General features: G+C 57.1%; 4 protein-coding genes across 8 annotated transcripts; all 4 read right to left on the bottom strand.

The window, feature by feature from the left end:
- Positions 1–684: 684 nt before the first annotated feature.
- SPEM3 (SPEM family member 3) lies at positions 685–4,693 on the bottom strand. Its single transcript, XM_008530378.2, is given in 4 exon segments — positions 685–783; positions 785–4,167; positions 4,285–4,342; positions 4,485–4,693. Coding segments are annotated over 4 exon segments (3,621 nt in total). The 5' UTR covers positions 4,623–4,693; the 3' UTR covers positions 685–741.
- A 647-nt stretch (positions 4,694–5,340) lies between these two features.
- Positions 5,341–7,301, bottom strand: SPEM2 (SPEM family member 2). The gene is made up of 3 exons (XM_008530377.2): positions 7,049–7,301; positions 6,818–6,875; positions 5,341–6,682 (listed from the first exon to the last, which is right to left on the bottom strand). Exons 1-3 carry the CDS (start codon positions 7,184–7,186, stop codon positions 5,409–5,411), a joined length of 1,470 nt encoding a protein of 489 aa, XP_008528599.2. The 5' UTR covers positions 7,187–7,301; the 3' UTR covers positions 5,341–5,408.
- Positions 7,302–9,331: 2,030 nt separating this feature from the next.
- Positions 9,332–10,970, bottom strand: SPEM1 (spermatid maturation 1). Of its 2 annotated transcripts, none has more exons than XM_008530376.2 (3): positions 10,471–10,970; positions 10,300–10,357; positions 9,332–10,102 (listed from the first exon to the last, which is right to left on the bottom strand). In XM_008530376.2, the coding sequence occupies exons 1-3, from the start codon at positions 10,858–10,860 to the stop codon at positions 9,360–9,362; spliced, it is 1,191 nt and encodes a 396-aa protein (XP_008528598.1). In that variant the 5' UTR covers positions 10,861–10,970; the 3' UTR covers positions 9,332–9,359. The 2 variants fall into 2 exon arrangements, with proteins under 2 accessions (XP_008528598.1, XP_008528597.1); XM_008530375.2 differs by having other exon boundaries at positions 10,462–10,967.
- A 190-nt stretch (positions 10,971–11,160) lies between these two features.
- On the bottom strand, positions 11,161–25,728 carry NLGN2 (neuroligin 2). Of its 4 annotated transcripts, none has more exons than XM_070563061.1 (8): positions 25,511–25,728; positions 22,388–22,520; positions 18,810–18,860; positions 16,546–16,695; positions 16,188–16,373; positions 15,876–16,068; positions 14,928–15,524; positions 11,161–14,125 (listed from the first exon to the last, which is right to left on the bottom strand). In XM_070563061.1, the coding sequence occupies exons 2-8, from the start codon at positions 22,491–22,493 to the stop codon at positions 13,252–13,254; spliced, it is 2,157 nt and encodes a 718-aa protein (XP_070419162.1). In that variant the 5' UTR covers positions 22,494–22,520; positions 25,511–25,728; the 3' UTR covers positions 11,161–13,251. The 4 variants fall into 4 exon arrangements, with proteins under 4 accessions (XP_070419162.1, XP_070419158.1, XP_070419161.1 ...); XM_070563057.1 differs by having other exon boundaries at positions 22,388–23,089; positions 25,511–25,649; XM_070563060.1 differs by lacking the exon at positions 18,810–18,860 and having other exon boundaries at positions 25,511–25,632.
- Positions 25,729–26,460: the final 732 nt, after the last annotated feature.

The following is a 26,460-nucleotide window of genomic DNA, read 5'->3' as shown; positions in this document are numbered from 1 at the left end:
AGCACAGATCTCAGGGATTCCTAGTCACTAACAAAGAGACCTCTTCTTCCTCAGTAACAGAGAGCCCCAAAACATAGCCCAGGACTGGGGAGGCAGGTTTCCATACATCTGATTGTGACCTGAGAGACTAGATCAGGAAAACTGAAGACTGGGCTCTTTCTTCCAGTCTGGGGTAATCAGGCATCAGGCATCCTGATGTCTTACTTCCTCCCCAGAGGGTGACTTCTGAGCCACCCTAAAAAGAACCAAGCTCTCTGGGCTCTGCGGAAGCTTTGAAGATGCTGAGGATGAGTGACAAGGGAAAGGAAGGTTCCTCTAAACTCTAAAGCATTGCTATCCATTAGGATTTTCTGTGATGGTGGAAAAGTTCTAAATCTGTGCTGTCCAGTACAGTAACCACTAGCCGCACATGGCTATTGAGCACTTGAAATGTAGATAATGAAACTGAGGAACAGAATTTTAAATTTTATTTAATTTTAATTAATTTTATATTTTAATAACCATATATGGCTAGTAGCTACTGTATTGGACAATGCAACTCTAGGGCCTTGGGGATAACGAGTTTGGCTCCGCTACTATGAAGGAGAGGCAGGGGCAAGGATAGCCCCAGTCCTCATAGGCCTTGTGGGGAGCCAGTGTCAGGAATGGGGATAGGATGGGTGCCCTCAAACAAGCACAGAACACTTCTCTTGCCTCTTTATTCCTGATGCACATTTGTCCCCTCTTTTTCCGAGGTTCTCATCACACACTGATATCCCCACTCCTTGATGGTCTCTGGTGATTTGCTGGGTACCTCTTGGCGAAGGCGCCTGGGAGATGGAGCTTCACACTTGTCCCTGCCCACTCCAAACTGTCTCTGGCGGGCATCAAAGACCACCTGTCCTACCCGGGTGCCTTGCCCGGGACAGTGGGGCTTCCAGTTGATTTGGGGAGGCATAGACATCTGGCGATAGTTCTGGCAGGCTGGAGGAATAGTATCCACAGGGTGGTACATCCAGTCTTGGCTACCTGCTCGCCGAGACAATGGTTGCAGCTCAATTAGTACAGGTACCTCTGAGAAGGTTTGCAGGTCATTGTAGATCACCTGCGCCTTGGAAGAGCAGGAGTTCGGGCTGAGTGGGACAGAAGTCCATAGTATGTGCTGCTCTGCATCCTCCTTCTGAGGAGTCTCCGCAGATACAGATGACTTCATCGGGGACAGTGTTGACTTTGCGGTCTGAGGTGGGCCCAAGACTTGGACAGACTCAGTACCTGGAGCAAGGTGTGGGTTCTTGTGGAGGTCAGGATTTGGGATAAGGCATGTGTCCTTGTGGAGGCCTGATTCCTTGGTATGGCCTTGAGTCTTGGGGAGGCCAGAGTCTCGGGTAAGGGCTGGGCCCTTATGGGGGCCAGGATCTTGATTAATTCCTGGGTTCTTGTGGCATTTGGGGTCTTGGGTATGTTCTGGGCTCCTCTGAGTTCCAACATCTTGGGTAAGACCACATTTCCTTTCAACTTCAGTGACTTGGGTAGGATGTAGATTCTTATGGAGGTCAGAATCTTGAGTAGGGCCCAGGCTCCTGTAGACTCCAGAACCTTGAGTATTCTTATTGTCTCTTGTAGTCTCTGGATTCTTGTAGTCTCCTGAGTCTTGGGTAAGGCCTGAGCCCTTATGGAGGCCAGAGGTTTGGACAAGGCCTGGGCTCTTGAGGAGACCAGATTCCTGGGAAAGGCCTGAGCTCTTGTTGACTCCAGAGTCTTGGGGAAAGTATGGGTTCTTCTGGGGGTCAGAATCTTGGGTAAGGCCTAGACTCCCATAGACTCCTGGATCTTGGTCATTTCCTGCACTCTTGTAACCTCCACATTCTTTAGAAGGGCCTGGGATGTTTTGGAGACCAGTTTTTTGGGAGAGATCTTGACTTTCGTAGAGTACAGTCTCTTGGTTTCCTTCTAGATTCCTAGAAACTCCAGTCTCTTGCATAAAGCCTGAGGTCCTCTGAATGTCAGAAGTTTGGGGAAATGGTGTGTTCTTGTGGAGGCCAGAGTGTTGGGTGAGACATGTGCTCCTAAAGATACCTGCATCTTGGGTAGGATCTAGGCTCTTTTGCGGGCCACAATCTTGCGTAATGACTGGATTCTTGTGAAGGCTAGAGTCTTGGGTAGGGCCTGGGCGCTTACGTAGGCCTGGATCTTGAACAAGGCCTGGGTTCTTGTAGAGGCCTGGATTTTGGGTAAGGCCTGGGTTCTTGTGCAGGCCTGGATTTTGGGTAAGACCTGGGTTCCTGGGAACTTTAGAGTCTTTTGAAGGGCTTGGGGTCCTTTGGAGGCCAGAGTCTTGGGTGAGGCCTAGACTCTCATGAAATTCAGGAGATTGGGGTTGGATTGGGGGTTGGGAAATGGTGGAGAACTGCAGAGGGATGGGAAACTGGGAAGAGGGGACAGACTGAGTAGACTTGGAGGTTGGGGGAGAGGTAGGAGTTTGTATTATGGTGGAGGGCTTCTGGTTGTTGGCAGCTTGATGAAGGACAAAGGATCTGGGAGAAACAAGAGGCAGAGAAAGAGTGCATGGTGGAGGAATGGTGCATGGTGAGCTCCGGGCATTGGTTGGAGAATGAAAGCAAGGTTGAGAAGGTGTAGCATCCTTGGAGTAGACCAGGAATTTGGGGTAGACTGGAGCTTGGGAGTCTGTGTTTCTCCTCTCAGAACTGCAAGGATGGAAGCTGCAGTAAGGGAAGGTCTTGGGCTGTAAGAACTTGTCTTTGGCATCATTTGAGATCTTCCATTCCATATTCCCCAACTCCAGGTAACCCAGTATGGATCCTGTGGAGGGCTTGGCACTGTCCTCACTACGTTGGTTCACTGTTTGCTTAGCTGTACCAGAGCTCACTGGGCCCTGTCCCTCTTGGGGCCTGGAAAGGGTGCCCAAGTACTTTCTGGAATATTCAGAGTTTGGCGGGGGGCACACATGGAATAAGTTCTGCCTAACCCTGCGGGCATTGTAGACCACATGGCCAGTGGAGAGGCCTTGGCTGAAGGCAGCCGGGGGAGAGGGAATAGGAGTTAGGATGTGAGTAGGGGTGGTGGCAGGGACAGGAGCAGGGACTGGAGTGGTAGTCATGGCCATGACCAATGCTGGGGCAGGGGTTGGGGCAGAGATTGGGACAGGGGCTGGTGTAGGGGCTGGGGCAGGAGTAGTGGCAGGGGCAGAAGTTGGAGGAGGGGCTGGGACAGAGGTTGGGGCAGGGATCAGGGTGTGGGCGTGGGTATAGTTTAGATGAGCCTGGGCCAGGGTGCGGGCTGGAGTGTGGACTGTTATGTGCTCAGGACTGTGGCCCAGGGTGTGGACTGAGGTGTGCTCAGGGCCCTGGGCCTTGGCGGGGGTGTGCTCAGGGGGATGGCTGGGAGAGCAGATCTGAACCTTGGGGTGGGTGCGCTCAGGGGGGTGGCCTGGGCAGTGGGTCTGGGCCTGGGCAGGGGTGTGCTCAGGGGAGTGGCCTGGGAAGCAGATCTGAACTTTGGGGTGGGTGTGCTCAGGCGGGTGGCCTGGGCAGCGGGTCTGGGCCTGGGTAGGGGTGTGCTCAGTGGGGTGGCCTGAGGAGCGGGTCTGGGCCTGGGCAGGGGTGTGCTCAGACGGGTGGCCTGGGGAGTGGGTCTGGGCCTGGGTGGGAGTGTGCTCAGGGTGGTGGACTAGGGAGCGGATCTGAACCTGGGGGTGGGTGTGCTCCGGGGGGTGGACTGGGGAGTGGGTTGGGGCCTGGGTCGGGGCATGGATTGGATCATAGTCTGGGGTCTTAGTCTTGCTCTTCTGGGGCAAGTGGAGTGGAACCGTGTCCAACTTGCTCATCCTGGGGAACTGGGAAGATGTCTCTTGCTTGGAGATAAAGGTGGCTTGGGTCTTTAAGGCTGGGACCTGAGAGGCCTCCCCAACTCCCATCATCCCTTCCTTCCATAGTCCCCATGGAGCCTCCACGGGAGCCCTGGCCTGTCCATACTGAGGTGGCATGCAGCAGCACCTAGAAGCTTTCTCATCATTCGTGTCTGGTATCCAGGAGTCAAGGTGTTTAGGGTGCCCGAGCAGGAGGCTTGGGTGACGATGGAAGCGGGAAGACACTCTTGAGAACAGGTTCTTGGGATCCACGGAGCAGTGCATACACATGGGATGGCTGCCTATACAGCTGGGTTGCTTGTCTGCAGGGAAAGGTGGGATGGACAAGGCTGGGTTCCTGAGAGGCTGAGAATGGGGAGAGGGATAGAAGAAAGGAGACAGACCCACATCCTCTTGAGCCCATGCTGGGGCCCACTCACCTTTGGGGAAAAAACGATGGAAAAGAATCCGCAAGGAGCTCTTCAGATGCTTCCAGAGCTGAGGGGAGCAGGAGAGGGGAGAGTCCAGAAGTAGGTGAGCCCTGAAGTCCCACCCTGGCCACATTCCAACAGCCCTCTCACCTCAGCTCCTTCAAGACCCCAGAGCTCCCCCAACCCTGGTGCCCAGACCCCGCACTGACCAGAATCACCACATTGATTCCCACATTGAGCAAGATGAAACTGCCCAGAATCAGAAGAATTGAGTCTCCTAGGTCCTGGCACTTCCTGAGGTTGGTGCCAGAGCACACTTGGGCTCTGTGGTGGGCTCGCTCACCCATGGCCGGGGGTCCCAGGACTACCTGGGCCCCCTGGCCCCCATATACTCACTAGGATCCAGAGTCCTCTGGTGGGGGAGGAGGAGAAGGACTGGATCATAATGGGGCAGGTGGTTGGGGTCACAATGAAGGAGGGGGAGGAAAAGGAGGGCATGGGGTGGCATTCCATGGTAACTGGGTTCAGGTAACCCGAGCCTGGGCAGTCAAACAGGGCTGGGAAGACAGCACACCTCCCCTCCCACCCTCATTTGTTCCCTCTCTGCCTGCTGACTCACTCATTCAAACACTCACGAGTTCCATCCCCTTGACCACTCCCGAGACTGGGAAGACCTTGGCCTCAGGGCCCTGGGGAAGGCCTGGCTGGAATCCAGAGCCCTGGCGGCCTTCCTGCCACTCACTGGGCCAAGGCCTACATCTGCTCAGATGTGGAACCCCCATGTCTGGAATCTGACCTCAGCTTCTTACATGGGGCTGAAACTCCTTTGGGGACAGGGAGAGCAGAGACACAGAGTTGGTGCCCAGAGACCAGTAGTTTGGAGTCTGCAGCTGCAAGATCTGCTTAGTGCATGGTGCAGGACCAGGGGGATCCTGCTGGGAGGACTGTGGTCAAGGGGAAATTTATGCCAAGAAGGAGACACTGGCTTCTCATTTCAGGAAGCCAAGGCCAGGGACCCAGGTTGGCAGAAGGAGTGGTGCTTCCAAGCCACAGACCACCACAGTGTTTCCTGGACTCTGTTGCTCTTTATTCCTCTCTCCATGCCCTGCCCCACTGCCTGCTGTCGCCGCTGGTCAGTTAAATTTCCCCATCCGGCTCCTGTGCACCGAGGGCCTCGAGGCCGAGGTGGAAGGTGGCGGCAGTGAGTTGGCTCGCGCTCTGCTCTCCTGCACCTGCCGCTTCAGTTCCAGGCTGTCGTACACCTGGTGGTTGGTATTGCCCCCCGGATTCCGTCTGAGTGGCACAAAGGTGGGCGGAGGTGGGGAGAGCTCAGCAGCCTGGACTTCGGGCAGGCGCTGGGAGGAGCGGGAGAGCAGGGCTGGGCTGGGAGCCGGGGCCCGTTGGTATGAGGCCTCACCCAACACCGTGAGGGAGGTGGAGGTAGTCAGAGGGTGCCGAGCGGGCAGAGCCTCAGCCCATTCGGCCGCCCGGCGCCGGACCTCCTGAGGATCTCGGGAGCTGTAGCTCAAGTGTCCCGTGGATGGGTGGGGGCTGCGGTTGGGCTGGCTGTAAGCGTGGCTGGGGAGGCTCCGCCGGTGGGACTGAGGGGAGTAGGGCTCTCGAGCCTCCGCCCGGGAGACCCGGCGCACCAGGACACAGGGAGGCTCAGAGCCCTCCAGAGCACGCCGCCGCTGATCCCAGGAGTCATACAGTAGCTGGCCCCCTGAGGAGTAAGGGCTGTGCCCCCCGGGGACCCAGGAGGGGTTACGGAGCAGCTGGCGGGGAGGTGGTGGGGATGAGGTCCACTGCTCAGTCTCCATATTGCCCCAGATGCGGGACTGTGAGCAGTGGGGCCTGTAGGACTGCAGCCTCAGCTCTGACTTGGCCTCCACACGCTTTGGCATGCAGCGCAGCTCAGGTGACAGGTAGAGAGAGGGTGGTGGCAGGCTGGCCAGAATCCCACCCTGGCGGCCCCACAGCCTCATGGGGGAGGGCAGGCCCATTCGCTGGTAGAGCCCTCCCCAGCCCCACCGTGGGTACTTGGGATATGGGAAAGACAGGTCATCCTCCTCTTCCAGGTAGGAATCCAGACCCTCCCCATCAAAGCAGGGCATCGGCCGCAGCTGTGACATTTTGCGGCTGCAATGTTGGCTACGGAAGACTGAGCGGTTGTGGGGACACTGTGTGGGGTTCTTCAGCCTCTGCTGGTGGCTGCGGCTTCGGCGGTAGCAGCGGCGGTGGCGGCAGCGTGAGCAGTGGTTGCGGATGTGGTGATAGGAAGAAGAGGAGTAGCAAGTGGGCCGGGCCATCTTCACTTGTACAGGGTCCAGGGTGCAGTAGATGTGGACGTCTTGGGCCTTGGGTGGTGAATCTTTGGGAGAACTTTCACAAGCTTGCAAGATTTCATCTGAGGGAAGCAAGAGTCCATGAGCGCAGGGCAATTGTCATAAGAGTTCAGGGTTGAGAACACCAGGGCCTGGGTTTCTAGGGCTGTGGTCGCATGGTGGCGGGCAGTCCCTACCTCTCTAGCTATCATACTTACTTTTTTGATTAATCCAGCAGATCGTCTTGTCTAAGACATTCTGGAGCCCATGCCACATCTGGGGGGTGGGGGCGGTAGGGTAGCGGGGTGAGAGTGAAGGCCAGGCTTTCCACTCCCACCCTCCACCCCTATCCCAGCCAAGACCACTCCTGCAGGTAGAGGTGCAGGCTGCAGCTGGCTTCTATCCTCAGCCGTCTTTATCCCTAGGGGTGGTTCACAATCATCACTGACCACAGTTGCCATGTTGATCCCAATGTTGACAAGAATGATGAGGCCCAGGAGCAGGAGTAGGAAGTCCTCAGCTTCCTGGGGACCTTCTTGGTATTGATTGCAGCACCCCAGGGTGTTATACCAGAGCTGGTTTTCCATGGTGGGGGGGTCCTAGGGCCACCTGGGCCACGCCCCCCCACCAGCCCCGACCCACACTGCACTCATGCCAGGACCTGGGGACACTTACCAGCTGGTGAGGCAGCCGGGTCATAATTAGGCACTTTGGGGGGAGTCACAATGCAGAGGTGGCAGCTCTTTTATCCACTTGGCTGGCCCTATAGATAGCCATCTCTGCCCTTGGCTCCCAGTCAGCGAAGCCCAATCCCTAGATATCCCAGAGTTCAGTCTGTCCCTCTGTCTCCATGGTGGCTTGCTTAACTCAACACCTGATTCTTGATTTGAAAATATGGTAGCTACAGTTGTGAGACGATCTTCACAGGAACTGAATCATGCATAAAGATTTCCTCCATTTTGTTCTTTTGAGACATTATGGCAGCTTATGTAGCCTGTTGGTACTTCCACCCATGCTTACTTGGGTCCAGCAGCTAGGGTGACTAGATGGATGAATGACAGCAAGAGTCCCTTCTGGGATCACCCCACGGTACCATTCCCTCCCTGTCCTGCCCATTTCCCTGTCATAATCCCTCTAGCACCCACCATACCCACCCCCTCCTGGCCAGGGATTGCAGCCTTCCGTGCTGGTGCTCGATGAGCCTATTGGCCCTTTTGCTTCAGAGCAAGACTGACTTCTGCCTTGCTGGGGTTGCTGCTTCTGCCAGGGACCACTCCCAACCATGGTTCCTCTCCTTGCTAACCAAATGCCATCCCACTGAGCCACCCTTCTAAATTGAAAAACTGCTAGCTGCCACCTTAAGAAAACCACATGAAATTCACAAAGCACAAAATAGATGTAATTGTTGGTATGACAAAAAGAGTCTTCGATTTAAACTAGGTTCATTACTGGGGTCTGTGAAAGTGGTGCCCTGGGGACCTCAAGTCATTTGTTTGCACAGTGAACAATTCAGCAGAACAGAGGAACAGCTTTTGGTGGTGAACATGATGTACTTTATACAGAAGTCGAATTATAATTCAGGTGATAACACCTAAAATCTATATAATGTCGTAAACCAATGTTACTTCAATAAAGAAAAAAAAAATAGAGAAACAGCCAGTGGGCATTTCCCATCAAGCCTCCAAACACATAGGAGGTGCTCGATGCATACTCACTGAATGGAATCAGCTTAAAATGTTCAATTATGATAGTTGAATGAAAATCATCAGAGAAGCAGGGCGATTCACAAAAGGCCTGTACCTATCCTGAGTACATTCCAGGAACCCATCTGGTATGGAAGATGAGGTCCAGCTCCTTCAGCCTGGGCACACTCACATGGCTCCTTGTTCTCGGGTTGTGTATGTGCACACACTTGTACATGTGTGCATGCATGTGTGATCCCAACTGTCTAGGAGTAGGGTTTCCCTGCTGTCCAGTGGATGGGATATTCTGATGAGTTCCATGGTGGACTGCAGGTGGGAGACTGTGATGGGCCAGGCTGACTCAGTGGCAATGGGGATCTACCTGTGAGAGGAGGGGGATGGAGCACCTGAGGCCGTGAAGTTGATCCTTGGTGCCCTTGTGACCATGAATAAGTCACTTGGTCTTTCTGAGCCTCAGTCGCATTTGTGACATGGAGGTGCTAATCAGAAGAGTGAGGTCACAGAGGGCTGTGATGTTATGATGAGGCAGCCCTTGAGAGTGTCCCCAATATCTCTTCCTCTGCTCCAAGCCTGCTCCAGGGTACAGGGGCTTCAGATTCTGACTGGGGAACTGTGAGGGCCTGGATACTGTCACTCTCAGGATCCCTCCCCGAAGAAACCAGGGCTTAAGAGGGAACGACACCTCACCCATAGCTGCAGCCTAAACCTGGGCTCTGGCAGGAACCACATCTCTGAGGGGCTAGGGCCATGGGGATGAGGGTTTCTCTTCTAGTGCAAGAGTGCCTGGGGATCTGGGTTGGGATTTGGGGGGCTTCTCTGGGCACTAAATAAAACAGGGTAGAGTCAGGTGGGAGTCTTACCAGCAAGAAGGGCCTGGGAAAGGCTGAGGACAAGGGCTGGGGAGGCCAAGAGTTTGACGAGGGTCCTCAGGGCTCGCTAGCCCTGTCGCCAGGGAGATCATTCCCTTAGCAACTAGGGCTTCTGGGTGCGGTGTGGGCTCTGGCACCCCCCACACCACCACAAACCACCTCCTCTCTCCTTTTTATTCTTTTCCCAGTCACCTCTCTGTCAGGGAACGGTATACCCAGTCCTTGCCCATCCCCTCAGCAGTGCTGGATCTGGAGGCCAAGGGATAACAGTGGGACAGGGCCTCTATCTCCCGGGTCAGCTCCCGAAGCCGCCGCCTCACATCGCGGGCATCATACGCTATGCGGCCTGAGGAGCGGCGCTGGGGGATATCAGGGACGATTGCTGGGCCCCGGATGGGTGGCGGGGTTGGCGGGGCTGGTGAGCACTGCTCCTGCTCCGCCTTGGCCCCTGCCCCTGCCCTGCCCCCACTGTTCTTGTGGCTCAGGGCCTGAGGGCTGGGGGGTGGAGGGTTCACAGGGTACACGTAGGCCTCTAGGCCCAGCTCTGACCTCATCTCTCTTTTCAGGGGTCTTTCCTCTACAGTCTGCTGGAAGCGGATGGTCTGGGAAGGCAGCTCCACGGTGTCCTGGGCCCAGGGAGCCCAGAACCCCTGGGGAGATTGGAAGCCTTCCCAGTCCTTGGGGCGATCCCAGTTGTGGGAACAGATTACTGGGTGCTGATGTAGGAGCTTCTCGTCATTGTCAGTGTCTGGGGCCCAGGCTACCGGGCGGTGGGCACGGCATGCTGAAGAACCTCGATGGCGATGGCGGCGAGTGGGTGGAGGGGTCACAGTCATTTTCACAGGGTCCAGGGTGCATCGAAGGTGGACTGCCGGGAAGCTCTGCTTCCGGGGCTGGGTCTGCTTCCCAAGCGAAGATGACTTACAAGCTTCTGTGGATCGGGGGGAGGTGAGAGGCTGGTGAGGAGGCTGGCTCCTACAGGGAGGGAGAGGCAGGGTGCGGGGAGAGAAGCTGCACAGCTATGGTGTCTGAGAGGAGACAGCAGGAGGGGAAGGAGCCAGCTTAGGGTCAGGGCTAGAAAGCCTGGTTTCTGCCCCTCCTACACCCCAAACCCCAGCCCCTGCTTACCTTTCTCACAAACAATATGGAACACTTGGTGTAAGAAGCCACGGAGTCTGTGCCAGAGCTAGGTGGGGGAGGACACAGTGACCCCAGGCAGGCCCTGGCCACCAGGCCCGTCCCCCGACCCCGCCATCCTACCAGCACCCTCCTGCCCGGCCCCACCCTGACCAGTGTCACCATATTGATGCCAATGTTAATGCAGACGATAAGGCCCAGCAGCAACAGGAAGGAATTGCCCAGATCCTGGCAGTTGTTGGTGTTGGGGCTGTGATACGAGGCCCACTCAGGTGGTGGCCACTCAGCCATAGCCATGGGGGTCCCTAGGGCCACCGGGGCCCCTAGGCCCCCAGCCCACTGTGCCCCCAGTATCCACCTGCCCTCCTGCTTGTCCCAGAGGCTGCTGGGGGTAAACGGGTCACAATGATGCTGGGGCTCTCCCTCACAATGTGCCAAGAGGGAGAGTCTGGGGCCCATGGTTGACCCTCCAGCCTGGGCCCAGGCCTTGGCAGGAGCCAAACCCTTCACCTTCCATGCCTCTCCTGTAGCTAGCCATCTGGACCAGCACATGGGCCCTCTGGCCTGTCTGGTGTCTGCCCCTATCAGCACCTGCCTGGTACTTCACACCAGTCTCTGACTTCTGCACAGACGCGGCTCCTGATCTGAACTCCCCCAAACAGCTCTATTACCATGGTGACCTTACTCCAGCACCCACTCCCCCTTTCTCTCAGACCTCAGAGCTAGGAGCTGTTCACTGAAAAGGGCTGTGGGCTCAGAGGCCCTCCTGCTCCCTCATTGGCAGTCACTTCCCCAAGGCTTATTTTTTCACAGGCCCCGCCCCACACCACCCCCATAATGGCAGGCACAACCAACAGTTAAACTTTTATATTTACAATATTCTCTTCATCTTTTGCCAGGTTTAAAAATGTGTACAGAGCCGCGAAGGGTTGGGGTGGGGATATGGGATTGTCAGGGAATTGTTCTGGGGAGAGGGGCCGGGTATTGGAGTCCGTGGCTGAATCATGGGGTCCCCCAGCCCCCCTCCCATACCCCAGTTTGTGGGGCATCTGTCTACAGGGTTCAGGGCCCAGGTCCCTAGCATTTAGAGGGCATGGCTGTTTGGAGAGGAGCCGGACCAGGCAGGGAGGGGTGGGAAAAGAACTAAGTTTCCATGGGTGGAGGCGGGAGGAGAAGGGACAGTCAGGAGGCAAAGTTCCCGGGAGCCAAGACGAGGGATTCTGGATTTAGGTGTCAGTGGAAGACAGCACCCCACCCCCTACTCAAGTTTGGCACTAACAAACCCACAAAATGCCAGCAGATGAGGATTCTCTCCTTCTCCACTGGTGTCTTTTAAAACCCTTCCTAACTTCGTTCTTTTCCCCAGAGGCTCAAACCCTTTCTCCTCTGGTCCCCTCCGGGTAGTCACCTCACACATGTCCTTTCAAATTCTTCCTGCTGGTATCAGCCCAAGCCCCGTCTCCCACTGCCCCCTCCATCTGTTCCTCAGCACAGCTGACCTCATTCTCTCCCCAGCCTGTCCTGTGAAGCCTTTCTCTCCTGCTCTCCTCCCCTCCATCCTCCACCACTCCTTTCCTTTAGCCCTGGTGGCCAAGGGAAGAGGAGGCAGGTCAAAGAAGAGAGTGGGCAGCCGAGGGAGAAGCTGGTCTGACGCTGAGATGGAGATAGCTTCAAAGAGAGAGACAGAGATGGGGGAACGGGGAACTGAGGCACAGAGGGAGGGATGAGACATAATAAGGAGAGGAAACAGACAGGCAGGACCCCTTTTGCTGCCACTTTCCCTCCCCTGTATCCACCTGCCCCTACATTTACCTGCCCTGGCCCAGGACTGGGGAATCCTTGGCACACTTTGGGGGTCTTCTCCTCTTAAACTCACCTACCCAGTTTGGCACGATGAGCAACGGTCTGAAGACTGAGGGAAAGGCTGTCCCAGACCCCGATGAGGGCTTTGGTTAAACATGCATGGCCTCTGTGGGTGACAGGTGCCACACCCCCGCCCCCTAACTCAGCATCTCTAGGGGAGGGAGAGCCAGAGCTCTCCCCTCAGGTCCGCTGAAGTCTGTTCCCACCTGCTGTGTGAGGAGGAATTAAGTGCTGGGCCTGAGGCCTGGGGGATGCAGGGAGGTGCTAGAAAGGAACCAACCGTCTGCATGGGAAAACACACATCCACATGCAGGAACATATTTCCACTCAGAGAAATGTGTCCCAGACCCATGGGAAAACAAGTTCCCAGGCAGCACAGGGATGCACGGATCTCCTCCCATCCCCCTAGCAGGGAATCTGTGTCTGTCATCTGTGGAAGGCGAAGCCAATCGGGGAGAACGTGCTCCATCTGACTTGTGCCAGGGGGGTTAAACATGCTTCGCTGGGGTGGGAGTGGGGGGACAGGGAGGGGGGGCTGTGATTTCCTCACTACTTCCCAGGCACCACCGTGGGTTGTCTGGTGGCCAAGGGTCACTGTCCGTGAACACACCACTTCCAGGGTCTCCATGGGATGGGGAAGGGGGAGGAGGTGGGAGAAGGCATGAGGGAACAGGATTCTGGGGTACAAATCCCCGCAGAAATTCTTTGAGGGGGCCAACATGTGTCCAGGGCGGCAAAAAAAACCTTACCCTGCACATGGGAAAACACACCCCCTCATGAGAAAGCACACCTCTGCGTGGGAAAATGCTCCCACGCTTCCACACACCGAAGACTGGTGTCCCAGCGGAGGGCAAAAAACGCCCTCCAGTTGTACAAAGGCCCAGGTCCAGAGAAGAGAGTGGGCCTCTCTGCATGGGCAAAACACGCATCCCGGTGAGGAAATCCACGTCCACCTAATGCTCCTCAACGTGTGACAGCTCCACACGAGAAAAGCCTGTTGCCAAGTCCTCCTCCCTGCCTTCTGAGTGGCACTTCCCCAGGCCGGGAGGGCTGGGGAGGAGGGCCTCCCCAGGCCGCCCCCTATACCCGAGTAGTGGAGTGGGGGTGGGGTAGCGTGTTGTTGTGGCTGGGAGCGGAGGAGGGAGGCGGAGGGAAGGGCCCAAAGGGATGGAGAGATGGGGGTGGCGGGGGCGGCGGGGGCCCCAGGCCACTGGGCAGCAGGGTCAGGGCCCCGGGGGCCAAGAGAGGCACATCGTCCGGTGCCCGGCGCAGGGCCAGGGTGTAGTCGGGTGGGCAGGCGGGGCGTAGGGCTTCAGCAGGGTCCGCCCCAACGCCACCACCCCGCTTCAGCTGCAGTGACACCAGCTCTTCCTCTGGTGGCAGCTCGCGGCCGGTGGCCGGGAGCAGGGGGCCCCCACCGGGCACACCGGAGCCTGAGCCGCCTGGTGGGCTGAGCCGCCTGCACCGCAGCTCCTGCCGCCGGTCCCGCTTGTAGTACAGGGCGGCAAAGGCGAGGATGTTGAGGAAGAGGAGGGAGGCGCCCACAGCCACAGTGACACTTAGCTCCGTGGAGTAGTCTCGTGAGTCCCCGGGGAAGCGGTCATAGGCCCTGGGGCCAGGCTCAGGCTCAGGCTCAGGCGGCAGGGTGGCAGGTGGTGGGGGCCGGCGTGTGCCTGGGGCACCGGGTGGTGGGCGAGGCGGCCAGCGTGTGGCATAGGGAGGCAGGCGCGTGGTGGTGGTAAAAAGCTCTGTGTGCAGGTTGTGCAGGTGAGGCACGAGCTCCAGCCAGAAGGCCACCTTGTTGGCGCGGTAGTTGTCACGCACACGTGGTTTCAAGCCGATGTGCAGGTACTGCTTCTCCTTGCTGTTGAACTTGCTCCACACCACCTCCTCAAAGCGGTTGGGCTTGGTGTGGATGAACTTGGTGTCCTGCGGCACCGGCTGGTTGGGGTCACTGTGGGCACAGGAGGGCAGGGAAAGAAGGAGTGAGGGTGAGGCTCCGACGGAGGTGTGAGAGGAAAGGGGAGGGAGATAAGAGATGCAGAAAGCCAGGGAGACAGAAAGAAAGTCAGAGAAAAAGAGGGAGGCAGAGAGATAGACATGAAGAGACAGAGAAACTGCCAGAGACAGGGACAGAGAGACAAATAGGGATGGAGACAGACTGCCAGAGATGAAGACAGAGGGCCAGAGATAGGCAGAGACAGAGATAGCCCGTGGGAGAGGCAGAAGCTGAGACTGAGCAAGATAGACACACATAGAAACAGAGACAAAGACACAGGAGAGACAGCCAGGGCGAAACCAGCAAGCAAAAAGGAAACAGATCAAAGAGCAGAGAGAGCGGAGAGATATGATAAATTTTAAGACAGATGTAGAGACAGCAATAAAGAAACAGACACAAACCCTTACACATACTCAGACACAGACTGGAGCAGTCAGACAGAGGGGCAGAGCACAGGGAGGAGACAGAGAGAGGGTGGGTAGGCAAGGGAAGGAAGGACAGACAGACATGGAGCCAAAGCCACCAAGTGAGCCCACCCCCAGAAAGGACAGGGACCTCTCTGTCTAACTCTGCTGAATCTGCAGCATGCAACTCAGTGCCTGGCACAGACAAGGTGTCCAGCAGGTGTCTGAGTGGAGAAGGCAAGAGCACCCTAATGGAGGAATGATGGCCGTGTGAAGGAGAGAAGGAACTGAGGATGGAGGGTGTGTGCGCCTTGGCCTGCAAAGGTGCCCCACCCAGCCCCTCTGGCCCTCACCCAGTCTTGGCAAAGTTGGTCCAGTAGGTCATGACCACAGCGCTGAGCATGACGTCATTCTTGGAGAAGTTGCAGGGGAAGAGGTCAGTGGCACCCACCATGGGCACACCAAAGACGTAGGGTAGCTCGTCCCCGTGCGCTGCGTCTGCCCACTCGGGCCGGCCTTCAGCCTGGCAGTGGTGGTAGAAGGTGTAAAAGTAGACAGGGGACTGGTAGTCGGCGTGCAGCTTGGCGGTGGCCACAGCTGGTGCCACCCACTGGTGGTCAGTAAAGAGTGCCAGCAGGGTCTTGCGCCGCATCTCGCCATTGTCCCGGTCGGCCCAGTCTGTGTACATAAACTTGATGGTCTCCCGCAGCACATCCTTGCCCTCCGGGTAGCCATACAGGTTGTCCACAAAGTTGGAGACTGTGAAGTCGAAGGCGCTGGCGGACACACCGTCCTCGCTCTCTGCGGAGTCCTCCACGAACTTGAGGCCCTCTCCTTGATTGACGCCAATGAGCATGTCATAGTTGAGGAATTCTCCCTGCTGCATGAGGATCTCAGGATCATCAGGAACAACGTCACCGTCCACCACGGGCCCAAAGGCGATGTGGTAGCTGGGGAGAAGGGGTCACGGTCTCATTACCTGCTCATGGCTTCCTCTTTGCTCACAGCCTGCTGGGCCTCTGCCCAGAAAACCCTTTTCCGCGTGTTAAAATCTCCTGAGTCCTTCAGGGCATCTGGCCTCTCAGGAAATCTTCCCTGAAGCCCTGCATGGTATCCTGTGCACACCTGCTCTGTTTAGGCACCTCCACTTAGGGAAGGTGTCTGAGAAAGAAGAAGGCAGAGCTGCTAGAGGGCCTGAAGCCCGCTTCTCCTTGCCAAATGGAATGCCTGCAGGCACCTCTCAGCCTCAACCTCCTTGGAAGCAGCAAGGACCTGGCCCCCTCCCACCCTCATACCCATACCGGGCAGGCTGCACATCTTGGTCCACCAGCTCCCGGGAAGGCTTCCGGCGCAGACACTCCACAGCTTCAGCGCTGTCCTCCCGGTCGCAGCCCACCTTGGCTGCCAGCAGCCGCGTGTACTTGAGCGGCTGGTAGTTGACAGACCAGCTGGAAATGGCAGTGCCACTCTGGGCGATGGCCTTCTGGAACAGCCCTGGCAAGACGGACCGGCTTCAGGCTGGGTGGTATCAGCCCAAGAGAGAAGGGGGAGCTGGTAGGGTCAGGGGTGTGGGAAAGGAGAAGGGAGGGGCAGACTGAGGAGGTTGCTTGTACCTTCTGAATGATGGGAGAGGATCAGAAGGTTGACACAGGAGGCCCCTGCCCCGGACCCAAAGATGGTGATGCGCTCGGGGTCACCCCCAAAGTGAGCAATGTTTTCACTGAGCCAGCGCAGGGCCTGGATCTGGTCCAGGAGCCCATAGTTGCCTTTTGCAGCCTGGTCCCCAGTGCTGAGAAAACCTGGAGACAGAGGAAGAAAGGGGCTTCCTGGGGGTGTAACAGTGCCCTTGACCCCTTCTGGGTAGCTCAGTCCAGCCTGGAAGCCATTCTGCTTCTGCTGGGTTTAGAGGAACCCTGCCCACCAAGACTCCCTCCCAGACTCCAGTCCCTAGAGTTGGCTGCCCACCCTCACCGAGCACCCCAAGCCGGTAGTTGAGTGTGGCTACAATGACGTTGCCATAGGCAGCCAGGACGGAGCCATCGAACATGTTCCCGGTGCCCTCCATGTAGGAGCCGCCGTGCAGAAAGAGCATCACAGGCTTCTTCCCAGAGTCCCGGATATCTGCGTGGGGAGGGGGCGGGAGGGTGGGCCAAGATGTGGGGGACAAGAATACAGTCAGACCAGAAGCAGCACCACTCAGCTCCCAGGCCTGCCGAGGACCAGCCCAGAGCTCAGGGGACATGTCACTCCCATCCCTGGGGGGCAAGACCGGATACCCCTCCCTCCCTCCCCAGCTATCCCTGGCAGAAGGTCCCTCCCCACCTCCTGCCAGCCTGCCCCACAGCACTTCTCCAAATGCTGGGCAGACCTTCCAAGAAGCCTAACAGAGGTGGGGGTGGGGGGTGGCCCTCCTCAGGGCATCTGCTGGATCCAGGGAACCCCCTCCCCAAACACACACAGTAAATCTCCTTCCTGCTCCAAGGAAGAGCGAGCTCCCAAGGCTGGTACTAGAGCTAGAGATGCTGGGAGGGTCCTGGCATCTCCTCAGACTCAGGCCTTGGGCCTCAGCTCCACATGGTAGCCTGGTCTGTGGGTGAGGGGGTGCCAGGCCCTAGGGTCCCTGGGGGCTTGGTCTCCTCCCCGCCCTAATTCCTTTCTAGGTCACCTCCCCAGTTACCATGGCAACCCCCAGCCTAATTACTGTGGCAAGAGGAGGCAGGGTGGGAAAGAGCCTGCTTAATGAAGCCAAGGTACAACTTCTAGTCTCGGACCCGCCCCAAACTGGCCTGAGCCCTGGGTTCTGCACTGGACCCCCCTCTTGCCACGTCCCCAAAAGATCCCATAATCACTACCACATGTAGTAGGCCCTTGAGGCACTCCAGAGGGGACTGAGGAGTGACTAATTCCAGAAGAGGGTGGGAGTCTGAGAGGGCTTGCCAGGGTCCCCAAGGTTATACTAAGTACCCTCCCCTGCAGCCCCTCCATGATTCAGCCACAGTGCCAAAGCTGGGGTCACCACTGTCCCTCAGGCCCTCCTCTTTCTTGACACCTGCAATCTCTGACTAGCACTCAGCAAACAAGAGCCAGGCCTGGGTCTCCACAGCTGGTCCCCAGCACCTCTGCCACCCTCCTTCATCCTGCTAGAAACTTTACTCCTGCCAGAAGGTCAACCAACAAGTCACTAAGACACTCCCCTCCACCCTCCACAGACAGCTTCCTGCCTCCTGTCTCCTAGGACCTTCTCTGCCACCTCCCTCAACCTGACTTTGGCCAGGAGCTCCTAGGTGGGCAGTGCCCCCTCTGTGTCCTCCCCAAATCCTGTTCTTCCCTGAACTTCCAGTGGGCTTCCAGCAGTTCAGGCTAGAGTCTCCTTTCCTCCAAGGTCCTGTCCTAAATGTCCTGAGTTCTCCCCTCTCCTCCCCACCCAGCACCTCCACTCCCAGTGTGGGGGGAGGGGGAGTCAGAAAGGGAAGGAGCAGGAAGGGGGGCTGGGGCAACAAGAATTCAAAACCAACAACAAAAAACCGGATCAAGAAAGAAGAAAGAAAGAAAAAACAACAACCAAAAAGCAAGAAGCTCTCGGGGCAGATTCAACAAGAAAAGGAAAAAACCAAAAAGATCCATTTTTGGAAAAAAAGAAAAAAAGAAAAAAGTTCTTTGCATTTTTTTTTCAAAATTTTGTGGTGAAACTTCAAGATATTGGGCCCTGTTTTCAAAAATTTCCAAATTCTTTCATTTGCTTCCAATGTTTGCATTTTCTGCGTCTGACAGGCTTTTGGAAATTGTAGCAGGTTTCTGAGGTTTCAATTGTGTCATCAATTTGCCAACTTAAAATTTTTTTTCAAATGTTGTTTCGCTCCAAATTAAAATTGTTTTTTCAAATTGTTACATTTCACAAGTTTCAAAACAGTCCAAATTTCTGTCAAACTCTAAACATTCTATCCAATTCTTTTTTTTTTTTTTTTCTGACATTCCAATTTCTTTTTTCACTTAATTTTCACCATGTTTAGCTTTTCTTGCAGGTTTTCTAGTGGGTCCAACATTTTTCAAATTTTGTTTGAAGTTTTCATAATTCTTTTTTCCAATTATTACAAATTTTTCTTTTCTTTTCTTTTTCGTTTTTTTAGTTGGGAGAACTGAGGGGCCTTGAGGGCTGTGGGGCATTTAGTTAGGGGCAGGGCTGTGAGCGTCCTCTTATCAGCAACCACATGCAGCAGCGGGATTTTTAAATCTACCTGTGTCTGGCGGATTGAGCGTCGCCTCGTCACGTTTTTTTGTGAGCGGACCTAAGACCGGGAACACAAAACAGAGAAAAAAGGACAATTTTGTGGGGAAAGATGGGGGTCGGGGGAGGTGGTGGATGGGGAGGGGAGGAGAGAAAGCAGAAAAGGGGAGGGTGGGGGGGCAGAAAAAATAAGCCAAAAAAAGCAAAATTGTTTGCAAGAAAAAGAAACCAAGAAAAGAGAAAAACGTTTCTACAACCCAATTTTTTTCCCCTCCCCGGAAAAAGTCATGCCCCAAAGAAAAGGCTGGTTTTGGGGGGATGGGGTGCCTGAGTGGGCTGAGGTCTGTCTTAAGACATATTGACTTGGCTGGACAGGATTTGGCTTGTCGATGTGTTTGCTAATTGCTGGAAATGAAACAGTGTTAGAGGTGTGGGGGGTGGGGAGGGGAAGCCCCCCAGGGAGCCTGGGAGCCCAAGGCCAGCTGTGCCACCCAAGCCACCACTCACGCAGGCCCTCTTCAGGGCCAGCCAAGCACCTGCCTGCTCCCTCAGGCTGTAGAGAGGAGGGGCTGCAGCAGAAAGGACTCTGCTTCCCTCTGGAGGGCAGAGGGTAGGACGGGGTTAGGGGCAGCCTGCCCCCGCAGCTTGAAGCCCCTGGAAGCCCTCAGCTCCCCACTGGAGAGCTGTGGGTAGGTCAGCTAAGGCTGCCTGCCCACCTACCCAGCCTCTCACCCGCCAGCATTTCTCTTCCATCTGTACTCACAGGCCTGGCTTCTCGCCCCATCTCCCCAAGGTGGGGTGAAGCAGGGAAAGGGGTCATCAGGTCTTGCCCTCCACTCCAACTCTTCCCTCTGCACACCCCCAACCTCATCCCTTACCCAGACCTGCTCTCCTCCCCCAAAATGGTAAACTTCCCACCAGGGGCACCAGCCCCCCACCAACCCCTGCTCTAATGCCAAAAGCCCCCCTCCCCAATTGGGGGTTCAGTCCACAAAGAGGGAAGAGGAAACACAGTGCCCTGAGCTAGCCTGACACATAAGGTGCCAGGAGGTGCTGGGAGGCACAAAGTGTGCCCACTGTCAGGGAAAGGCCTCAGACTGGGCTCAGAGTTTGGCTCCAGGCTCCTTTCTGATTGTGGGCTTGGTCAGGGGAGAGCTGGAACCCAGAGGCCTGAGGGGTTCCCCCAGGCTGATTGGCTTCTCCTCAACAGACTGAGGAGGGATGGGTCAGCAAGGCTCAGGCCAGCCTCTGGAAGGTTTCTCCCAACTGGCAATGATGACCCACGGGGACCCATTAGGATCAGGGCCTGTTCTTCTCCATAACAGGATAGGGATGGGAAAGAAGTCAGCAGGGCATGTGTGCACATGAGAATATTAAGAGTGTGTGTGTGTGTATGCGTGTGTGTGTGTGTGTGTGTGTGTGTCGCGCGCGCGCGCATGAGCCTGAGTCAACTTCTTCCTCCCAAAGCTGGTGTGAAGCTTCAGTGAGATCACCTGAATGTGTCAGGCCCCTAGCAGGTCTGCAATAAGTGCTGGTTAAAAATATAGAAGGTGTGGGCCTAAGTGGTGTGGGGGCAGAGTGGACAACTTATTTGGAAGTGTTGGGGTGGACAGACAATTGGTGGGAAGTACTGGGTGGATGTTTCACATGGGGGGTCATGAGACAGATAGCCCACTGAGGGGGACACTGGGCTTCACGTAGGACAACCTACGTGAAGACGTGGGGGTGGAGAGTCCATGAGCCGAGAGCATTGAGATAGTCAGTCTGTGTGGAGGCACTGGGGAGAGTGATTCAGAGGCAGGAGGGTGGTGGGTTAAGTTGTCCATGAGAAGGCAGGGAAATGCGAAGTGGATGGTTCTCATATGGAGAGTATTGAGGAATTGGGGAGGATGTGTGGAGTATATTGGGCTAAATGGCCTATTAGGGTGCTTGGAATCTGGATAGGACTGGAGTAGGTGATACTTCTGTGCATTGTGTGTTCAGGTTCCTAGGAGGCATGGTTTATATGGGGAGGGGTAGGTAGGGTGTTAGGGTACGTGACTGGTATGAAGAATATAGGATGGATGGTCCAAATGGGAGGTGCTAAGGACACTGGTTGAGGTGCATGAGGTGTTCTGTGATTGGCACGAGAGGACTCTGAGTGCAGGGAGCAAGGTGTTGGAATACTAGATCTGTGGGTAGAGTGTAGGGTTGCTGGTCATGTTGTCACAGCCTGAGGTATGATACAGATGATCTCTAGGTAGGAAGTAGGGTAAGCAATGTTTGAGGAGTGTTGAGGGTATTGGGAGCTGTGGTGTGAGTGGCCTGTTGGAGCAGGCAGTAGGTGCAGTGATTGGGGTAAAGGCCTATGTATGGGTGTTACCAAGGCATGTGATCTATATCCAGGGATACTGGGGGCACATGCCTGTGTAGGTGATGGGTAGACAATTTCAGAGAAGTGTTGGGATGTGCGCTGTGTGAAGTTGCTGGGAACTGTGATATGTGTGGTGTTGGAGCACATGGTCAATGTGTAGGTTGGTTGGGTACATGACCTGAGTTTTGAGTAGTTGAGATTCCTGGCGGTGGGACTTGAGGACAGGATGTTGCAGTAAGAGGTGTGTAGGGTGTACATACGGGGTTTCCTGGGTACTAGGCCTATGTGTAAAGTTGTTGGAAAACGGCCTGTGGGAGTCTTGCAAGGTGAATGGTCTCTGTAGAGGTGTTGAGGTGCTTTGGAGTAGCGACATGGGGTGTTAGAAGGATCACATGGGGGATGTTTATGTGGTGTGTTGGGGTGGCTGGAGACCACTCTTGTGTTGTAGACCCCTAGAAGGTACTCTGATTAATCTTGGCGTGCTGAAGGCTGGCAGATGGAGAACTGTCCAGGGGGAGTGTGCTGGAGGCCAGGAGCACTGCTGTAGTGAACTACAGAGTTCATTGACAAGAACAGCCAGCTGAAGAGCCCTAGTGTGCTGATGGGGATGGGTGGGCTGTGCCACGAGTGGAGGAGCCTTTGCCAAGGAGCTTCCCTGATCCTTTTAGGGCATATGGGGGTCAGGGGACAGAACATCCTGGAGAAGCGGCACTCAGCTCAGGCCAGAAGCTCTGGATCTAATGTGACAGATGCAAGTCTGCCCTTCCGGCCTGGCGGAAAGGAGGAGTCTATGTTGTTCTTTAAATGTAGATGTAGCTAAAGTGGATATTCAGCCAGGGACAAGCCCAGGCCTGGAGGTGGGAGGTGGGGCAGAGCTGGAGAGAGTGACTGTCTGTCTAGGCAGAAGATGGATGCCTCCATCACCTGATCACCCTCAGCAGCCACTCTGTGTGTGCCTCTGTCGGGAGGGGTGGGTAAGCCCAGCCTAGTCATGGACTCTCTCGTGGGCACAAAGAACTTCTGGGGTGGCTGTCTGTGGGATTCCTTCCTAGGACTGCCTGGCAGGCACGCTGTACCACCCTGGGAGGGCGTGCGGAGCCTGCAGGGACAGACTGCTCCTCACAGCCCCCACAAAGGCCCAGCACCGGGCTCAGGCCATGCCAGTGCCTGAGGGTCTGCATGTGCGTTTGTGGGCTGTGTCCACGGGGTGCCCGGCCTGGTGCCCGTGCCCTTACCGTCCTCGGTGGGCACGTAGAGGTTGAGGTATAGGCAGTCCTCGCTCTGGTTCTGCACGTAGGTGGCGGCCGCCTCCAAGTTGTCGGTGAACCACACAGGCAGCATGATGGCGGGCAGCGCCCCGTGCAGGTTCTGCGGGCAGGCGGGCGGCAGGGTGGTGGCGTTGCGAACGCCGGGCCACGAGGCGGGGGCCTCGGGCGGCTGGAAGCGGCGGGCGCCCAGGGGTGGCGTGGCGTAGGGCACGCCCAAGAACTGCACGACTGGGCCCAGGATCTCGTTGTTGAGCTCACGCCGCACACCGCGCACTCGCCCGTAGGCTGTGTTCACCACTGGGAAGCGCTCCTCCCCGAGGCTGCCGAGGCCCAGGCTCGGGCCGCCCGGGGCGCCGCCGCCAGGACCCCCTCCCCCCCGTTGAGCCCCCGCCAGCCCCACCAGACACAGCGCCAGGAGCCACATGCTGATCGGGGGACCCCCCCTCCCTCCCCGGGACCCCCCCCCTCGGAGAGAGAGAGAAGGGGGGGGGAGAGGGAGGGAGGCCCCCCTCGCCCCAGGAGGGAGGAGGGGGCCGGGGAAAGGAGGGAGGAGGGGGGTGGGGAGGGACCTGGGTTAGACTGGACAGAGAAGAGGTCTATTCCTCTCCATGGAGGGGGCAAGGGGTGGGGAAGGGAAAGGAAGTGGGAGAAGGTGAAGGCAGGCCCGACCTGCGGGGAGGAGGGACAGGGTATGCAAGATACAGACGGACGGACAGAAAAATACAGAGGAGAGGTGGAAGAAGGGAAGGGAAATTGGACGGGGCAGACAGAAAGGAATGGGGAGACAGAAGAGACAAGTGGTTAGTGACTTGGAATTCAGACCAAGTTGCCCCCTTCTTTTACCCCCAGGCCCCCTGACCCCTCCCCCATCCCAGCAACCCCTTCCCATCAGCAGGAACCCAGATAGAAAAGTCTGAGGCTTGGGGTGGAGTCAAGATGTGGTAACTGTCCAGGACAGAGTCAGAGGAGGGTCAGCTCCCTAGACCCAGGACACCCCCTTCCAACTGCTTTATCCCTCCCAGGCAGGTTCTCCTCAGGGGACTCAGGAGTGCCAGTTCCCACCTCCCTGGGAGGGATGAGATAGACAAGGAAGAGAAAATAAAAATACCAAGTCATTAATTAGCAGGAAGTGGCAGGTTTGTTTATACGTGTTAATTACTTCTGAGCTGTAATTTCATGGTACTGAACCCCAACCCCAGGCCAAACTCAGATCTTTTTTGGGACTGCACAAGCCCAGCACCTTCTCCTCCCTTCAACATCCCATTCTCTAAGGATTTGTGCAGCAGGGGACCCTTTTCACCCAGGCCCTCTCCATTTCTTCCCTTAGAAGTTAAGGTGCCTTGAGGCAGGGGCTAGAGTAGGGAGGGGATGCTGGAGGGGCAAATCCAGGGACAGATGCGTGATCCTGCAGCTGGTTGCTGGGCGACAGGATGCTGCCCCGCAATGTTACCTCAGCAACGGGCTGCAGCTTTAACCCTGGAGGAGGGGTCTGGAGGAAGAGGGGAAGGGGCTGGCTTGGTTATGGGGTCCATTCAGGGCATGAGGGGGAAAGCAGAGGCATGAGTCAGAATGCTACAGTTTCCCCCAACCTTAGCATAGAGGAAGAAGTATGTATGTTGGGGGTGGTGCAGGAGATTGGGGACTTAGAGAACCCTAAAAGACCCGCCTCTTGCCCCTTGTTGGCCAATCAGAGCCTAGCTCTAGTGACCAGGCCTCTGGCTGGGCAGAAGGGGTGCTGAGGTGGGTTTGGAGGGCATCAGATGTGCCCACCAACTGTCCCCCAAGTCTTGAATGGCCTTGGGCCACAGATACCTCCTCCTCCATGCACAGCATTTTGACCTATGTCCTGGGGGCAAACCTCAGTTTTCTCTCCGTCCCATCCCAGCTATTCATCTCCCCTTCCCCTTGCCAGCCCCCCACAGTTGCTACTCTGATGCTTGGGTGCTCAGGGCACCAGGAGTAGGACAAGGGAAGAGATCAGACCAAAGGGGCAGACACCCAGGTCATTTCAGCAAGCACCCCCGGTCCCCCCCCCCCCCCAGCCGCCAGAGCTGTTTGCTGACGCGGGGTTTTCAGAGCCAGGCGCCAGCCCGCGGGTGGCTCTCTGCAGGTGTCAATTTATTCCAGAGATGAGGACACAGGAATCCTTACCACACACACCCAGTCATGCCCTCCCGCTCTTCAGGTCCTCTTAAGCTCCTGTTCCCCCAGCACCTGGAGGGGGCTTAGGGCTGACTCCCTCAGGATCTCCCCTGCCCATGCCAGGCTGGGCTCTGCTTCCATGGCCTTGCCGCCCCCTCCCCCTCCCATTAACACAGTCTGCCTCTATCACCCCTCCTCCCTTAAGGTACTTTAGGCCCCTGGCCGCCTCCCAGCCAGCTTTTCCCCCTTCTTCCCTCCCCCTGGAGCCCTCCCCCCGCCATCTCTCTCCTCTCCATAGCACTCCCTCAGAGCATCTTTCCTCGGCCTCTTCCAGCTTGCTCTGGCTCTTGCCTTCAGTCTCTTACCCCTCAGTCTTTTTTTCATCTCTCTCTTCTGTATCTCCCTCCCTGGTGTTTCTCATCCTTCTCTCTCAAATCCCTTCCCCAAATTTCTCTCTCAAGCCCCTTCTATTTCTTTCTTTCCCCTTTCCCTATCTCTGTCTCCCCCATTTTCTCTCCTCTGCTCTCATCTCTGTCTGCCACATCTTGCTCCCCCCTCCTTCTCCCTATCCCTCTGCCTTGCTCTCTCCATTCCTGCCCAGGCCTGACTCCCCCAGCCGGGGAGAGTTGAGGGACGGGGGCTCAGGCCGCAGGCCCCCCCCCCTCTTCCTGCAGTGGGGAAAATGGCTTGGCCGGGAAGGGGAGAAGGAGGGGGAGGGGGAGATGGGAACACACGGGGTCTGTGGGCCCATTCAAAGGATCATTCATGGGCTGGAGAGAGGCAGAGACAAAGAGACCGAGACGCAGAGACACGGCGAGAGCATCCCTAGGCGGAGACACGCAGACAGAGCAGGCTGGGGGAAACCAGGCGCAGGGAAAGAGATGGGAAGAAGGAGACCCCAGTGGACCGCCACGCAGCCCCTTCCACCCAGCCCGGCTTAGCTCCTACCTGGCTCAGCTCTGAGGCCGTGGTGCCTCCATCCAGGGCTCCGAGTAGGGGACAGACGGGCTTCGGGAGGGGGGCGGCGGCCTCTGAGCCCCCGCGGCCCTGCAGGCCCAGCCCCCGCCCGCAGCGCCTCACCCGGCGGGGGAAGGGGATCGCCCCAGCCCCGGGGGGCGGGGCCGGGATCCAGTCGATCCCCGGGGAAAAGAGAGGTAGGGGATCGGGTTAGGAGGAACCCGAGAACAGGGAACCCCGCAGTGGGGACAGCGGGGCGAGGAGGAGGCGACGGGACAGCACTGGATTGGGTATCCACTGGCTCCGTGGGCCGGTTTCAAGGGACCAGAAGGCGGTACAGGCGGAGGATCCTAAGGGATCGGGTGCGGGAGGAGGAGTCCACGGCAATCCCCAGGGGCCCGGAGCCCAGGAGCGCAGGATCCGCGGTGCAGGGGCAGGGATCCAGCCGGAATCCTCGGGGAGGGGGAGGGATCTAGTCGATCCCGAGGGCGGGCGGGAGGGGGAGGTCCGGGGAGTCAGAGGAGGGCGGGAGCCGAGTCTGGAGCCCCGGGGCGGGGGTCGGCACCGCTCCTAGGAGGGAAAGCAAGGGTAAGGGGGAGGCTTCAGGGGATGCTTAGCAGCCAGGAGGCCCAGACTCCTGGTTCCGCGCGCCAGGGCCCGCCCGCCCCGCGTCCATCCCAGCCCGAGAGTGATGATCCGTCGGCGGAGCAGCCGCAGCAGCCCCGCGCGTCACCGCGCGGCCGCCTCCCCCGCCCCCTGCCGAGAGAGCAGCGCACACCCCTCGCTCCCACCCGCCTGCCCGCCCGCCCGCCAGAGTGTGGGGGGACTGGAAACGGTGGAAGGGGGCGGGAGTGGACAGACCGACGGATGGACGAAACGGGCCGGGGCAGGGTGGAGACATCCCCCAGATCTCCCATCCTCGGGGTTCTAGTGGTTGATGG

This window comes from Equus przewalskii, chromosome 10, assembly GCF_037783145.1.
Source record: "Equus przewalskii isolate Varuska chromosome 10, EquPr2, whole genome shotgun sequence".
Taxonomy (NCBI): Eukaryota; Metazoa; Chordata; class Mammalia; order Perissodactyla; family Equidae; genus Equus; species Equus przewalskii.
Note: the sequence above shows the minus strand (reverse complement) of the source record. Positions and strands in the feature narration are given on the sequence as shown.